At 40.1% G+C, this 16,803-nt stretch overlaps 1 protein-coding gene across 11 annotated transcripts in view; it reads left to right on the forward strand.

Annotated features, from left to right (window-relative positions):
* Positions 1-16,803, forward strand: part of IKZF1 (IKAROS family zinc finger 1) — a 98,790-nt gene that overhangs the window by 59,373 nt on the left and 22,614 nt on the right. For 8 of the 11 annotated variants that reach the window (XM_085052193.1, XM_085052196.1, XM_085052195.1 and 5 more), the window contains exons 4-5: positions 13,653-13,706; positions 15,812-15,871. The exons of 1 other annotated variant lie outside the window; for it this stretch is intronic. In XM_085052193.1, the coding sequence (XP_084908319.1) occupies positions 13,653-13,706; positions 15,812-15,871 (114 nt within the window). The remainder of the gene's footprint in view (positions 1-13,652; positions 13,707-15,811; positions 15,872-16,803) is intronic. 2 more of the 11 variants (XM_085052198.1, XM_085052201.1) reach the window with 1 other exon arrangement.

Genomic DNA, 16,803 nt, shown 5'->3' on the forward strand with positions numbered 1-16,803 from the left:
ACTGTAAATTCCTTTTGGGAAGTTGGCAGCAGGAGAGGAAGACCCATTTGTACCCATTGTGGCTTTTGTAGTCTGCATAAAGCTGCTGGGCCAAGGCAGCTGTGAAGGTCATGGTACTTGAAGGATCACCAAGGAGTTCATGAAGACAGAGGGAGATGGGGGAAAGGAAAAAGAAACACACCCCAAATTCTTCCAGGTGGCATTCTTTGCCTTAAGAGGCTCTCCTGCCTGCTGCTGCTGGCTCAGCAGTGAGGGTCCTCAGGATTCTCCTCCACAGCTCGTAAGTGCTATTCCTCCTTGGATTCAGGTGTTCTATTCACTTAATTCCTTGCTGTGTTATATAGGTAAGGTCTGTAATGGAGAGACAGGGAAACATTCATGAAAAGTTTTTTCCCAGAAGATTCTTTTACAGTCTTATATCAAATTTAGGATTGCATAGAGAAACTTTGGGGAACATAAAATGCTCACATCAGAGGGAGAGATGAGTGACATATTGAAAAAATTAATGGAAAATGCAGACATAATGTCTTGTATCTCTTGTTTGAAAAACTTACATGTGCCTAACTTGGTAACTTTCTTAGAGATGTTTCAGTAGCTAACTAAGCTAATGGATACAAAGCAGACTTAAAAGTACCACTGTAACAGATATTGTGATAGACCCGTCTGCTCTTCTGTCCCAGAAAGCAACTTGTATTCAGGGGATCTCCTTATGTAAATCTTGGGGAGCTTCAGGTGAGTTCAAAATGTAACTCCTCACAAAGGCCAGGCTAGTTGAGCACAACACAGTCCCCTGCCTTCCTGTGTGGGAACTCATGTTTTCTGTGCAATGGTGGTTTTTTTCACCCCTCTTTTTTGCCCTCAGTGAGACAGAGCACAAACAGTTATATTAGTTGCCTACTTCCTGAGAACACAGTGATCCTCACATTCTGGGCTGCGGGTTGTGTTTTTCACATTCAGGCATAGGATGGGAGTTCATCAGATAGCCATGGTGAGCTCTAGCAAATAGCACATTTGCATCATCAGAAGCTAGTTTCAGCAGACTTGCTGGGAAGGTTTGCTGCAGCATGCCACCATCCTGCACTACTGACAGCCACTGCACATTCATTTGATAAAACAAATGACAATAGAAATTGAAACTTTTAACGTTCTTTTCTTCAATTGCTCGAGAAGCACCTTAACCTGAAGGTGTAAGCCTGTGATTTACATCAGCTTTCCTGGGACACCATTATACCTTTGAGGTAAAGGAATTTGAAGCTGTGGGTGAGCCATGTTTCATTTGTCCTGGTGGCTAGAAGAGCTCTTAGAACTGCTCTGATGCAAGTGACAATCCTGATGTCTAACAGTTTCAAAGAGTCCAAAGGCCTTCAAGTAAGATGCTGGGATTACTGGGATTTGAGTGTATTATGTGCTCAGAAATAGAAAGCCATTACAATTTTGCTTTTTGTGTTGGACAAGTCACTTGAAACTCAAACTTGAGCTTCTCTCTTCTAAATGAACAATGCGTCATCAGTCCCATATATTTGTCTCTGGTTTCTGACCAGTTTACCAGGTGAAGGTTGGTTTTCTGAAGACCAAGTCTGCACACTTGCTGTGGCCTCTGACCAACCTGCCTGGCTATGACCTGGCTCAGCCTGTATAATCAATAGCCCAAACTGTATTTCTGGATATATGTGTTTCTAGGTGGTGGAGTCTGCAGGAGTTCATCTCCTTTCTTGACCTCACAACACTCCACAGTGCAGCACAGCCAAGAAACAGATACCAAAATTTATCTTCGCTAATAAGATGTAGCAACTTCTGTAGTGCTGTTTTATGTTTTAGAGGGGAAGGTTTTTCATGCTTTCCATCTGCCTCACTCTTAGTCCCACCGCACTGTCTGTGTGCTAGTACAAAATTTTGGTGCATTATGAATCGTAGTTTGGGCACTGCTGATGCACTGTCTCTGGCTTGGTAGCAGCAAGGAGCTGCAACTTGGTAGCTCATGGGAAAGAGGGCTTCCTAAGATGTTTTGGCACATATGTTTAGGACACACATTTTTGTGTCCCAAGAATCCATCATATTTTGTGAAAACACTATGCAATGTCTTTTCCTTTGGAATATTAAAAACGCATTTTAAACATAAACTGGGAACTTGCTTAAAAAAGGATTTTTCCAAGTAAAATGCTACTAGGAGCAGAGAGGAAGTTTAACAGAAACTTTGCCTGCTAGACACTTTCAAATATTCCATAAATGCTGAGATGACAGGAAATACCAACAATGATAGCCTAAATAGATCATTAACCCTTACAGGACACCAAGTTTTGATCACCCTCCGAATGCCTGGCACCAGTTTTCACAGCACAGATCTTGTTCTACTTGTGTATAACTGTGTGTCCTCTGTCCACTTTAGCTCTTGCTGTTGGTGTAAGACTGAGAAAGGGAGAGAATGAAGCTTTGGGTTTTTTCCTACTGCCATTTTTTTCCAGTTGTTTTGTTGGGACTTTTTTATCTCTGATTTTATGTGGTGGCACAGGATTCCTGGAAATGGAACTCTGTCACTCTAGACACTACACAAACACCAACAGAAGGCCCCAAAGAGTTTACAATCTAATTAAGGCTATATATACATAATTGATTAATTAAGCTTTAAGTCCTAGTCAAGGTAAGTGTGAGGTAGGGCAGAATGAAAAGTAATCAATTGTGCTGTGGAATCTAAACCACACATAGTATTCTGGAGACCAGAGAGCAAATGTGATTTTCCAATAGAGTCAACAAAACAGTGTTGTGTGTTCTTCCAGGGTGCAGTGGGATTAGTTTGGTTCAAAGTACTCAACTTTGTTTTAAACCATGTCTCTTTAGCTTGAAGAGTAATATTGAATAATATAAAGAAGGTAAAAGTAAACAAATTAAGAATTTGGTGACCATACATGAGAGAATAAAATAAATATTGTCGACAAATTATACTTAAGGAATTGGGAAATAATTAGTTTCCTGACTTCTTATTAGTCCAGATCTTAGTACAGAGGAGCAATCTACTGTATCACTTGGACTTCTGGGAAAAAGGGAGGGCTGATTCCCAGCTCTGGGCCTGATTTGGAAAGGCAGAAGTCCTGGGTTGCAGCAGTGCAACGAGTGAAATTGCAGCCTGGTGCTGGGGTGATGGAAGTGAGTGAGGCTGGTCTTGGGATGCTGGGCAGCTGATGATAAAGTTGGGACATAAACCCAAATTTCAGGGTGTCAAACCCACACTCTTGTTCAGGCTTTTCTTTATATTGAGATGTCTCTGAAGATCTTTTGCATTTACAAAAAATACCATTTTGGTTTTGGAGTGAGATTTCACACCTCATAGCTTAACATATATGAGAAGCACTACACAGCTGAACTGGAGATGACACAATTTTCAGTTTTAGGTCATTTCCCACAATAGAGGCACAGGCTGGGCCTTTCTCTTCTCTCTCAGACCACTGGTAACTTTTGCCATGCTGGCTTCAGTGTGTAGGATAATTAAAAACTGCTTTGGATATGAAACGTCTAATGCTTTTTTCACTTGAGGTAGTTGCCTGTGGGATTCTTACATCTTTCTTGGAACAGAGTGATAGCATGGGAAAAGGTCAGCTGAGGAAAAATAGAATTTGTTTCCTGCTTCTGCATCAGTCTGAGGAAGAAAAATCTACTTTTTGATCTTGAAAAATCCTGGATAAGGGAGAGCTGTCTGATATCTGGAATTTTATGGTTGTAACCAAGGTTTATTAGTCTGGACATATTTCTACCTTTGTATAATTCTGTAGGATGCATCACAGACTATGGGTAGCATTTTTACAAGTACCTAAGTGATGCAACATTTTGGAGCTAAAACTTCTGCCTCCTTCGTGATCCCTAGTCTTCTTCTGTAGAACACATGCCAGGAGGGTCACCAGTGCATACCCAGATTCCAGCTTTATGTCTTAGGACACTTGAGAGGCATGTACCTGAATACAGGAATCACTCTAAGCAGAAGAATGGCTTTTGAGTCCCCCATTAAAAAAAAACCCAAAAAACTTATCCCCATTAAAAAAGAATTGAAAAATGTGCAGATAGGGAAGTAAGGGCACATGATGGATTAAACTCCTTTCCCATGGCCACACAGGAAGTCTGTGGCTAAGCTAGGAATTAAACCTAGATTTCCTCAGTCTGCATTCAGTGCCTTGTCCCTCTTTCAGACTGCAAAATTTTGTTTGTTATCAAATTCTCTGAAGGCTGAAGCAGTAGTACACTGTTTATGAGAATGAGAATTATTAAAGGATATTCCTGTTAGTAATTGGTGAGAAACTGAGAATAGTTCTGGATCAAGTATTACCCATTTCTATTGCTATTTAATGTTCTCTTTTTTCCAAGTTTACGTCAGCATAAAAATCCCCTTATGGTATTGTTCCTTAATCAAACTACTTGTGCCTTTCCTTATGGCTAGAGTTGCAGTGGAGGCCAATGCTTAGCTGTTTCCAACTGTTCTGGTTTAACAGTAAGTAACATTATGACTGGATGGACAGAAAAATTATCCTATTTCTGCCTCCTTTGCTTCACATTTCTCATCCAAATTCAAAATGAAAAATTACATCCATTTCCTGTGGAGAACATCCATATCTTAGTTCTCTCTTTACAGTGCACATTTGATTTAAAAAAACATCATTTCTTGAACTGTTGCATGACTGAACTTTACCCTTGGAAATGGTGAACTACATCAAAAGGGTCTCCACTGACGTGAAAACTAGACCAGGACTAGTAAAGCCAGAAGAAGGCCAGTAGTGCCCCTCAAACCTGAAATAAAACAGCAGGCCATCCCTGTAATAGGCAGGGTATGACAAGCTAGGCCTTTTCAAAACCTTCACAATGGTCATAGTTCCTCTCATGTAAATGTACTGCGATTTGCACAGCTTGGTCACCGCCAGCTCTACAAAAATAATGCACTGTCCTTGTAAACTACGGGGATTGATGCTGTGCCTGTAGGGAACTGAGAGAGCCGTCAGAGCTGCAGGATGGAACATGCAATTCAGGTCTCCAGCAGTGACTCCATCTCAGGGACAGTTTCTCTTCACTGGAGGATAATTCTAACTCCTTCCTATGTAGGTAGGAGTCCCACACATCCCAAATTACACTAACTTTAGCTGAAGAACTAAACATTGCTCAAGCAGCTCAGAAGATATTTTCTACTTCACAGACAAATGGTAGGGAAAAGATCTGAACCTGCTGATATTCTCTGTGCAAGAGTATTTCAAAGAAAGTGAAGCCTTACTAAAGCCCATTTCTTATCACCTCCTGACAGGCTCTGTTGTGGGGAATAGCCACAAATGTTTTTGACAGTTCTTCCAACAAGGTAGCTTTCATGCAGTGATGAGCAAATAAATATATCAGGGTACACCTTTGTGTAACGCTCCTGTCTTCATTTACACACAGGATTTCACCACTGTCTTCCTGAGAAACTACAAAATTCTGTTAGCCACAAGATAAGACAAAAACTGGAGCTTGACTCAAAAGGGATGCATAACTGATAGACTTGTGATATTTATAGAGGGCAATTTCTCATGTTGTCACTTTCCACTCAGCTCTTTATCAGACAAATTCTCGCTGAAAAGTCCCCAAGAAATGGAAGAGTGTAAAAAGCTGGTGTTCCCACTCTTAAATAAGTCCATGTTCTGTTTTGTATCTATTTTGTCTGGAAATGGAGAAGAGAAAATTCTTCATGTGAATCTCAAACGCTTTTTGCTCCAGCCAAGTTTCATTCTGAACAAGTAGAACAGAATAGTACATGATCTCAGTGGAAGGACTTCCTAAGTTGTCTGCTCCATCCACTGCCAGCCAGGCAGGATTGCCCAGTTAGGCAATCTCTACTCTGCTTTAGCCAATTTCCTTCTGTACTCTTCCATCACTCTGTCCCCCTCAGCTGCCTTCAGCAAAAAAGACCATTGCTTAATCACACCTTTGATATGAAGATAAGGAATGGGCTGGTGGTTGGTTCTGGTTTGGAGAAGTTCAGCTGCACACAGAGCAGGACAGTTCGGTGACTTAAAGTCTTAAAGTAGGTGGGGAAGGGCATACATGTCAAGTGGGTGAAAGTCAGAGTGGAATAGTAATCTGGGAGATTACTGTAGAGGCAACAAGGGCTAAATCTCTCTATTTTTTTTTTTTCTGCTAAGCCACTAAGTATAATTCCTGGTCTATGCTTCCCTTTCTGTCACTTCTCCATAATTCTTAACATTTCAGTTGGGCTGCTGTCTCTTGGCTGCTTCCTCTTTTCCTGCTTTCCTATATTTCATTATTTGCCCTTCTTCCTCTTAGAGTACTTTTAAAACAGAGTGAGGAGGATGTGGAAATGTTACAATGTGACACAGAAACTGCAGTGTCACAACTACAATTCTTGCACCTCCAGGAGTGCAAAGGAGAGGATCAGGGTGAAAAGGCAGGAGTGCGTGAAGGAAGGGAGAGATTTTTAAATAGGGAAGAGAAATGACAAAAAGTCAGAAACTTTCCATCTTGGTAACTTGAGATAATGGCTTTCCACATAGTTAAAGATAATCCCAAACTGAATCATCACTGTGTCCTTGAAAGCAAAGGAGAGATGCAGGCAGTACTGGGGTAGGGTCCTCTCACAATACTGCTGCAACAGAGAAGATGCAGCCATGATGTGGTTTTGAACTTGCCTGTAGAGCCACGAAAGCTGAGCAGAGCTCTAGACCTGTATCATGCACGGTTCATGGCAGGCCTTTCAAAACAACAAACAAACAAATAAATCATGGAACCTCAAAAGAAAAAGTATTCTTAGAACCTATGTCTGTATGTGAAGTAAACCTTTGGAAGACAACATAGTTGAAATTGAGGAGATGCTGTAGCTCACTTGAGAGATTATGCAGCTGGAAAAACTCACTCCCAAGAACTTTACTCCAGCTACTTCCTAGGGCACCCATTAATTACAGCTTCTCCTCTTCTCTTCTCTTCTCTTCTCTTCTCTTCTCTTCTCTTCTCTTCTCTTCTCTTCTCTTCTCTTCTCTTCTCTTCTCCTCTCCTCTCCTCTCCTCTCCTCTCCTCTCCTCTCCTCTCCTTTCTCTTCTTTCTCTTCTCTTCCTGTCTGTGGTCTCTTAGAAACCTTCCAACTTGAATGATTTAAATTTATATCATAGCAACTGGTGTAGGAGTTGATCCAAACTTCTAGGCCATGACAGATGCTAAGGAGATAAACAACTGTGGGAAGGGAGGAAATGGGTAATATGTCCAGACTTCTGCTTGTGGAAGGAGTTAGAGGAAGAGTAGGTAAAGGTTTCCTGTTAAGCCAAGGGGACAAGGGGGAAGCTGTAAAGCTACTCAGCTATGGCTGCAATTGGACTTAAGTTCCCCAGCACTCTCAGTGTGGGTTTACTGTTTCTCCACTCCCCCAGTCCCCACCATGGGAAGGTCAGGCTATCTTAAAAATCTGAATATCACTAAAAGTCAAGGAGACTTAAGTTCCCATATAATTTTGATACTGATAAAAGTTGATCTCCACTGTCACGCAGTTACTTCCAATCAGTGGGGTGCTGCAGTGGACCAAGGATTTCATAGTCTCCCTCTGCTGCAGATTGGAAAGCAATAGCTGAACCATCTCTGAGATTTGAAATCAAAATATGCCCATACGTGTTGTTTTTGCTAGCTACTGTGCTACTGATCAACTTAAAGATTATATCAAACAGAGTTTGTGAGGAGGTAACAAATGCCTACCTGCACATGCATGCTAAACAGAGGGTACTCCTGAGATGACTGAATGCCCAGGATTCAGATTTGGAGCTTGAGACAGTGGTCTGATTTCTCAGTGGATTAGCATTTTCCAGGGCAATCTGTTTTCTGATAGTCTAGTTTCATTAGTATCTGAAGTCAGAGTGCCTCAAAGCATTAATTGCTTTTGTAAAAATCTTTTGTTGATAGACAAACATTAAAGTAATTGGTAGGCATATTGAAAGGAGTGGAAAAGTTTTGAAAAATGTAAGCAGTGTTTGAACACTAGTTAAGACTATATTGGATTATTCTGTTCTGCACTTCATCCAGAAATGAAGGCTTTGATGGGATAATTTCTGTGGTCTGAGTTATATAAGTTTCTGATGTCCATAATAGTCAGTTTTGGGCCCTTTGTGACAATTTAGTAGAGTGATGCTATTGGAGACTATTCAGTTTAAAAACTCTTATTTTGAAAAGACTTGTCCATTGAAGCTCTGCCAGCAACATGATGGTTTGGATGCTTTGTTGATCTATCCAAGTTAAGAAAGTGGTTGCATTTTGATGTAAGGTACCCAGCTGGGTGATTGTGACTGTCTGAAGACTGTGATTTTGATTGTGTTTCCAGTGAGTTTCAAATGTCAGATTACTCATTCAAGAGAGAGGTAAAATAATTTTAAAACACCTTTTACAATCAGCAGCCTTAGATATTGCTGAAGAACTGTTCAGAGTTTGAGGAAGCTGCACCTGAGTGGATTGCCATGTTGCCCTCTCTTTTCTGGAGGTATGGTGAGACTTGCACTAGAAACTCAGCTAAACCTCAGCTTGGAGTTCTCTTCTGCAGCATAGTTCCTTTCTGGGTTTGGAGACACACTTCAGGACAGGAATAAGGACTCCTAAATTCAGTAGTTTCAAATCAAAGCTGAGATGTGATTGCAGATCAGACATAGGAAGATCAGGTCCTGCTGTAGTATCTTTTATATATAAAATTCTTTAGTCTGAACTTCTGACATGATTTTTCCACATCTTTCTGAGAAACTGATGTTTTGGGGTGATTTTAATATTTTCTCCTTCAACTTTTGCAGAAAGCCAGTGAAATCTAGGTTTTTCCCTTAGCACTGTGCTCAAAGACCCAAGAAAACAGTATTTAACGTTGCAATTGCTGGATGCCCCAGAGAAGAGGTATCCAACGTCAGAGGTGACTTGTCATAGCACTAATATGGTTACAGTTGGATTCTGTTCAGGAAATGGAAGGTGTGCTTTATTTCCTGAGGTAAAATCAAGAAAACAGCAAGCATGAAAAATGGTCAAGAAGTGAGGGAAGACAAGAAATACCTAAAAATATGTACTAAACTGAGTTTGTAGACTTTCAGAATGATCCAGATCGCTGAGTGCTTGAGTGTCTGCCAGCATCATTTGGGGTTTCTTGCCATTTCAACACAGAGGACTGATTGCCAGAGGGGGACTATAGGTCCCTGTAGCAAAACATTGTCTGTTGTATAGAGTGGGAAAGAATTGATTTTGTCCTGACATTTTTCTCCTCAGGAGCTATCAGGTGTGTCCATATTCGGAGAATTTCTTTGAGATCTGTGTAGAACAATTTTTGCCTCTTCCCCAGAAGCTGTAGGTTAGGATTTCCTTTCACTGGAATGTTGAGCACACTCTAACCAAGTAAACAGCAGCTTAGATTGCAAAACATTCTCATAATATTTCTACAACCCAGAAAAAAAAAATTTCAATAGCATCTGGAAAAATAACTGAACACTCAGGGTTAACAGACCTAAAGTGGGCTTCATATCTCAGCATCACCTTCTTTACACAGTCCTGAGAGAGAACATCTACTTTATCACTCATAAAGCAGTTACTACATTTGATTTGCTTTAGTCTAAAATAAACCTTCAGTATCCCTGGGGGTTTTCTTCCCATGTGTCAGATGAGGGGGACACAGAAGATTCTGTTCAGCAGTTTGTTTTTAGAGTAGGCAAGATAATAAAATTTTTATGGTATATTCCCTCCCAAGTGCTGAAGTAGCTGGGTTCCTCTCCATTTCAATCCTCTGACCTCTTCTCAAAAGAGGACATTGACAGTGCACAGCTTTAGCATGACACCCAAAGGCACCTCCCCAAACCTAAACACAGCTGCTTGGTCTAATTTTAGATCTACTGACCCTTTGACAGCTATGGGGAACTATGTACATTTGCATAAAATATTGTTCAAAACATCATCATTGTAGCTGAATGATCCCTGAAAAAGTGGCTGTGTCTGTTCAGTGACAGTGAAGGCACAGAATGTTAGTTGTTAACATGGATGGACTTGCAGTGGCCTGACCCTGAGGCAGGGTAGCTCTGTGCTCTCCCGGCATGAAATTAAGGATGTGCAAGCAGCTCACTGAGCTGGCATATGAAAGAGGAAGGTTTGCAAAGAAGGGCTATCTTTGCATTCAGGGCAAGGCAAATTTAGGTGCTATGAAGCAATGCACGAAATAGTTAATCTTCCTGCCTTTTCCTGAACCACAGAACCAAGGGCATTTTGTTGCTGCCAGGTGGTGGTTTCCTTCTGCAAGGCAATGACTGTTGCCTTCAGCTGGTATCTGACCAATACCATCTGTGAGTATTCAGATTTCACAGGCTTTTTCTCTCGGTCAAGCAAGTTTTAAACTCCCCTTCTAACTGTAGTTCACATCAATTATATGTAATTGATAGTCTTGTCTGGCTTTTAATTGTGTTTCTTCACTTTTTAAGCCTTTTGCCTTGTTAAGGGATGCCCACAGTAACCCCCAGGTAAGGACAAGTTCCAGCCATGACAGCATGGCTTCATGGAAGAGCCTGGCTATCTCTTATATCTGTGAGGAGCTTCTATGGTCTGCCTCTTGAATCTCAATATAGTCATTCTTCTTCTCTAAAACACTAGTTTTTGCAGGTGCATACTCCCTTCATATTCTCCCAGCTGCCAGGTGCGACTTCCTTTAGATAGAACTTTGTTGCATTAACTGAGGACTGGTTAACACCTAAACTGCTTTCACTAAAGCATGCTTTGTGGAAGAATTGGAGAAGGGAGATGCCTTAAAAATGTTAGAATATCATACATCTGAGGCTCTGCTGTTTTTGGATAACTTTTGCTGTGTGGGGAGGAGTGTAAGCCACGTCTGTGCTGGTAGTCTTTTTGGAGAATGCAGCTCCAGAGGTTCCGGTCTCAGCACATAAGCTGAGGTGTACCTGTGTGAGCTCAGGTGTACCTGTGTGAGCTGAGAATGTTTTCATATGTGGTAGTGCTTTTACCTCACTGTTGTGCACTGTTACTTAAGGTTACTTTGCTTCTTAAAAATTTCCTGCTAAATGCCCTTTTACTACTCCCTCATCCTATAATGCCCATATTAAAAAAAATCTGGTGAAAGCAGAAGAGACAAAAAAATTGAGAATGAAAGGTGCTGTTCTTACCATCATTTATCAGCAAATCTATCTCTCTAGTTTCAAAGTGTTCCCAGCTTACTTCTCAAAGAAGAGAAGTATCAATAAAGTCTGTTACCAGCAAATCTGCAGCTGTTCCCTTAGCTTCTCCATCAAGCAGCCAGTAAAAGATGGCAGAGCATTTCCAATATAGGAAGCATGGATTACACATACATGTGGAACTTGAGAAACAGGTTTAATATGGCATTTCCCGACAGTGCTCTTTCTCCTGCCTTTAAAACTTAGTTTTACATGTAGTTAAGATGATGAACATCAAACAGTTAGGTACGTAACTGTCCTTTGGAAAAAACAACTTGAATCCAGTACAAAATGTACCAGGAAGTGTCACAACAAAGACAAGAAATATGAACTAGATCAGTCCCTTGTTTGGTTACAGATCATTTCCTACTGAACCACAAATTTAGAAAGGTATTTAAAAGGCACATAGCTTCAAGTGTATATTTGAGGGCATTACTTCAATTTGTCTTTAACCAGTGAATTTTTACTGATTCTTTAGAGAACTCCTGTGGGTAAGTAATGGGAGTCTACTGGGACACTGCACAAGGGAGCAAAAGCTACGTTTGTACCTAGAGAGGACGTACTTTGTTAGTTGTTTTGTTCACTTTTCTGCACTAACACAGTTTTATTTCACTGTAGCCTGTGAAATAACATGTTGATGTGCTTTACAATGCAGTGAAGCACAGTTCCCTGCTCAGGACAGACTGTGCATGCTGGCGGGCGCTGGCACATGGGGTGGGTACCTCCCCCAGACAGTAGCAGTCATGGGTGATGACATGGGTGGAGCTCCACACACCAGTTGTCCCATGGGAGATAGCTTATCTCTGGATGCCTGTGTTTCTGGAATAATATACATTTGATTGAAAGCCAAAAGTAGAGTAGGGAAGAAATTGGCTGCCAAGGGCTGATTGGCAGTTGGGGTCAAGGGAAGCAGCATGGACCTTGCAGGGAGGATCTCCTTATCCGTCAGCACCAGCCTCTGTACCTGCAGGTGTGTCCCAGCAGTTCCTGCTACTACTCTTCCTTCTGTTATTTTTGTTTCCCCTTAAAAATGCCCTCAAACTTTCAGTGTTTTACACACAGAGATACCACAAATGCTTGATTAATTGGTCAATGCAGTCCTATACGTAGAAAGGAGAGAGTAAAGAAGTAATTTTTAAGAGCACTTGGATGCATCTGCTTTTTCTGTAGCTAAATAACTAGTTAGTTTGATCAGTCCCATCTATGTTCCGTTGTGTCATCTGAATTACATTGAAAAAGGGCTTATGCATAACTAATTATGGTTCCTCTCTCCTTGCCTTTTGCTGTCCTTTTCCACACCCACACAATTCTTCTTTTCACTTCAGAATCTCATAAGGGAAGGATACTATTAATGTAAACATAATTTAAGTTAAAGAATTGGTCTTTGTTGTTTGCGCTCAAGTATGGCTGGTGAATGATGACTCCTTAAATATTCTGTGGACAAACAACTTTCATTTCTGGGGATGGCATCCTCCACCTGCAGTGCTGTTGCGGGGTAAGAACAGAGCTGATGCCACAGTAAATGACCATGATTTAAAAAGGAAAGGAGGAAGGATTTCAGTTCATAGTTAAGTGTTAGAATTTTTGTATGCTGTAACAAAACAATATAGCTGTTGTGTCTTGTGTAACAGGTGGGATTGCTGACAATATTCTGTTTTCTGAATACACATGTAAATAGGAAAAGATCCTGTCTGCATTTGTTGACATATATTGGCATGCTAAGGTGATTTATTTTGGCCTGATAAGTGTTAAAGGTTTTTTTTTCTCACCATTGCAATGATAATGTACTGTTCAATGTATGATTGCTGGTTGAATAGTTATGGTGCCTTCATGAGAGCCCTTGGATTTTAAAGCTACCATTTAAACATCAACTAACATCAACAAAGTACTTCTGACTTGTCTTGGAATAACAAATGTGCCATGCAAACAAAAAATTACATGCACCCAAATGATTTGCAGTAACTTGAAGTAAAATCTTTCTCTACTGTTGGCTACAAAGTACAAACAAGATATTGCATGTACCCAAAATCAAACTATCAGGGTTATTTCAAAGAAAGTCTAAAGGATAAGTTCTTAAAGGCAGGTATATGCCAGAAGATGCAGTTTAGTATTTCCTGGGATAAAAGGTCAAATGCCATTATAAATCAAAGAGAAGAAGGGAATTCTATTGTTTAAATGCCTCAGAAGATTCAGTGTGATTTCTCTTTCTCTGTTACTCTCCAAATACCTTTGATAGCCAGGTCTTACACCTTTCACTTCTCTAAAGATCTCACTAGAGAAGAGTATGACTTGGGAGGTGAATGCCCCCTTACAAATGGAATTATGGTCCAGGTACTTAGACCTATGCTGGTGCCAAAGTCTAACAAAACTGAAAGGATTTTACGTCTGGGAGGGAGTCCCATAGATAAAAGAGAAGGTAAATTGGCAATGAATTGAAAACAAATTACTAATTCTTCACATGCCTCTTTTTTCCAGCTGCCTATTTCTCTGTGCTTCGAAAGCCACCCTCTACATCCAGTTTCCCAGGAGGTCTGTTTGGTTTCTCCTTTCTGCTCGCTATCAGCTCTTTCACTCATTGCAAACCGCCTCCCTTCCATCTCCATGTTGCTCAGCTCTTTCCAGGGAAGTGTGACACTGTCTCCTCTCATACCATCCTGCTTTCCTGACTGCCCCAGCCCATGTTTGATGTAGAGCCAGCAATGCTGCTCTCCAGTGATAAATTATATCATCACCCCTCTCCCCTTTGACATATCAATTTATTTTTTCGATGACTTGCATAAATCATCTTTAGCCATAGGATACTGAAGAGACTTTTTAATGTTAATTTCAAATGCTCTTCAGAAAATCCCAAGTGAAATTCCCAATAAACAACAGAGAGCACAAGAGACACAGACAGTGCCCTGCATTTGGGTAATTTTCCCACACTCGTAGTAGGTAAAAAAGGAGTGGGGGAATGCTGTCAGTTCAGTGACACCAAAGAACTCCACACCTCTTCCATACAAAAAAGGGTTTCCATCAAACTCCCCTAAATGGTAATAATGTGCACAAAGAGAATAAAATCCAGAGCCTTTTAAGGTCATCTCCAACCAAACTGAGGTAAATTAATTAATGAGTAATTTGTTAATGGTATTAGAAGAGCCAATGAGAAATTATTACCATGAGTTATTATAGACTTAATCAATGTCTGCATATGTGTGTACATAGACATGGATGTACACAGAAATTACTTCTACAAAGACTGTATCAAGTAACTGTTTCAGAAATCTGTACAAATGCTGAGTATATTTTTGATCAGTGCATATGAAAAATATTGTTTGCATATGTTTTTCACATCGTTGTTGCTCCATAAGTGATTTCCCTTCTATAACAAATGAGGGACAGGAATCTCTCTCACAAAAGAAGTAGAAAACACTGATGATTTTTATTTCCAGTATAAGTCCCCAGGAAAAAAAAAAAAAAGTATACCCTGCCTTCCCGTTTATTATTCAGATTTAATAAAAATCCTTAGTATTTCTACTGGAGTGATTCCTCTCCTATTGTGTCTCCTGCATCAGTGAGACTCTTTTCATTAGTTCTCGAATGTCAAACAGGTTTGCAAGAAGTACTGAGTTTGAAAATGGAGAGATTTTGTTTTTTAATTAAACCTATGAAATGTCTGTAAGGATCCAGGGTGAGTCAAGTGCCCTGACTGTCCATCAGCTGTCACTGGGGAAGTTAACTCTGCACCTGAACTGACCCCTGCCATGAGCTGCACTGCTGAATGGATACACATCCTGGATACTCAGCCTGGTCTGCTTGTGAACATTCATTGAGCAGTTCAGCTGCAGCAGTCCAGGGCATAGCTGTGGAGAGCTTTAGTGAAGATTGACTGGATCAATATCCCTATCATTGCTTATGTCAAGTAATGAACTCCAGCATTACCTGTATCGGCATGCCCAATGGCATGTTAATTTCTACATAGCTACTCATAATATGGAGGGTAGAATATTTTTGTAGAACTGGTTTTTTTTTAATAGATGCATTGTGAGCACAACTTTGACTTAGAAATACAAACAAAAAGTATGCCAATAACACAGTAATAGATATTTCTATGTAAAATGGAACTCCCTCTTCTTCCATTGCATAAGACCAGCAGGTGTGAGAAGAAAAACGACACAATTTCACTTTTTATAACTGCAGAGACTAGAAACAAAGATGTGTAAGGAAGAGATCTCTGTCACAGAAAGAGGGTGTATATTGGCAAAAAATAAATTTTGAGGAAGCTGCACTCTAGGGGCCTGCATTGACCGTTTTGAGACACATTAGCAAAAGTTTCTCTTGACTTCAGCAGGAATTAATGTGCAAGCAAGGGGAATACCCAACAGACATTATGCTTCTAGAAAACATGATAAAACTTGTTGGCTGCTTTGGAAGAAAAGGACATTTTCACAAATGGGAATTGTTCTAGGCAGGTCAGGAATCCCCTACCAGCTGTCCTTCTGCTGTTCCTCCTTCATCCTTAACTGCTTATGTTGCTTCTATGATGATAGTTTTGTCTTTCTCCTAGATACATATCTTATAGCAATAATGCCATCTTTTACATTTACTGCTAGCAGTACCACAAACCAGCATCCTGTTTACCTTCTTTATTGCAGCTGCATACGGGGCGGAAGGCTTTAGGGACTTTCATGCAATAATTCCCAAATCTTTTTCCAGTAAGTATACTGAAACTCAGTTCACTACAGAGCATTTCCATCTAGTTCCTACTTTTATGATTTTTGTTTATGTCACTTCACTTCTGAGTAATGTATGTTTCTCTGCATGCACTTAAGTAGTCTGATCTTTTTGCTTTCTTCACATGCATTTTGTTTTACTTATGAGAAAATCTGTTTCAAAAGGCAGGCAAGGAGCCTTTAATTGTTTAGTATATATATATATTATATAAACAATATATATTTATTATTCCTATAATTGAAAGGAAAAAAATTACATGTAAATTGTGGGAAATCTTGTCATATCCTCAAACCAAATACTTCTATTGCTTCCATTGCCATGGTGAAAACAGCAGGATGGCATTGAAGTCCACTAAATTTGCAGAATCACTTCTGTTCAACCAGTCATACCATCTTTTTAAATCAGTTTGGTCATTGATTTTTTTTTCCATATTGCTAAATTATTCCCCTTTTTAGAACACACATTTTAAAGGAAAACTGCTATTTATGTTACACTCTTACTCTGTCTTGCATATTTCTGTTAAAAATGCAGTACTTGAAAAATCATTACAATACCTAGACTGGTAAACTTTTAAAAAAGTGTCCAGTCAAGCAGTATTCAGAAATGTGAACACCTTTAGGCTTCTGTTTTCCAGTAGAATTTTGAGTCAGATACTCTTGTCAGTTACATCCATGCAGTCCTTCTGGAACACCTGTGAGGCTGCAGGATGTATCAGAGAAGAGCTTATCAATTCTCTCCATTTCAAAGGAGTATCAAGGTCCTTCAGTCTCTTGAGGTAATTGTTGTAAGTAGTTTATTGTTACCACATTGCTAACCATCACTTTTGAATGAGGTTACCATGAAACTATTGTTCCACAAAAAAAAAAAGACCTGGACTTTATTGGATGAAACAGACCTCTCATATTCTTAGCTA

The sequence above is a fragment of the Lichenostomus cassidix genome, chromosome 2 (assembly GCF_008360975.1).
Source record: "Lichenostomus cassidix isolate B80296 chromosome 2, HeHo_3.0, whole genome shotgun sequence".
Classification (NCBI taxonomy): domain Eukaryota; kingdom Metazoa; phylum Chordata; class Aves; order Passeriformes; family Meliphagidae; genus Lichenostomus; species Lichenostomus cassidix.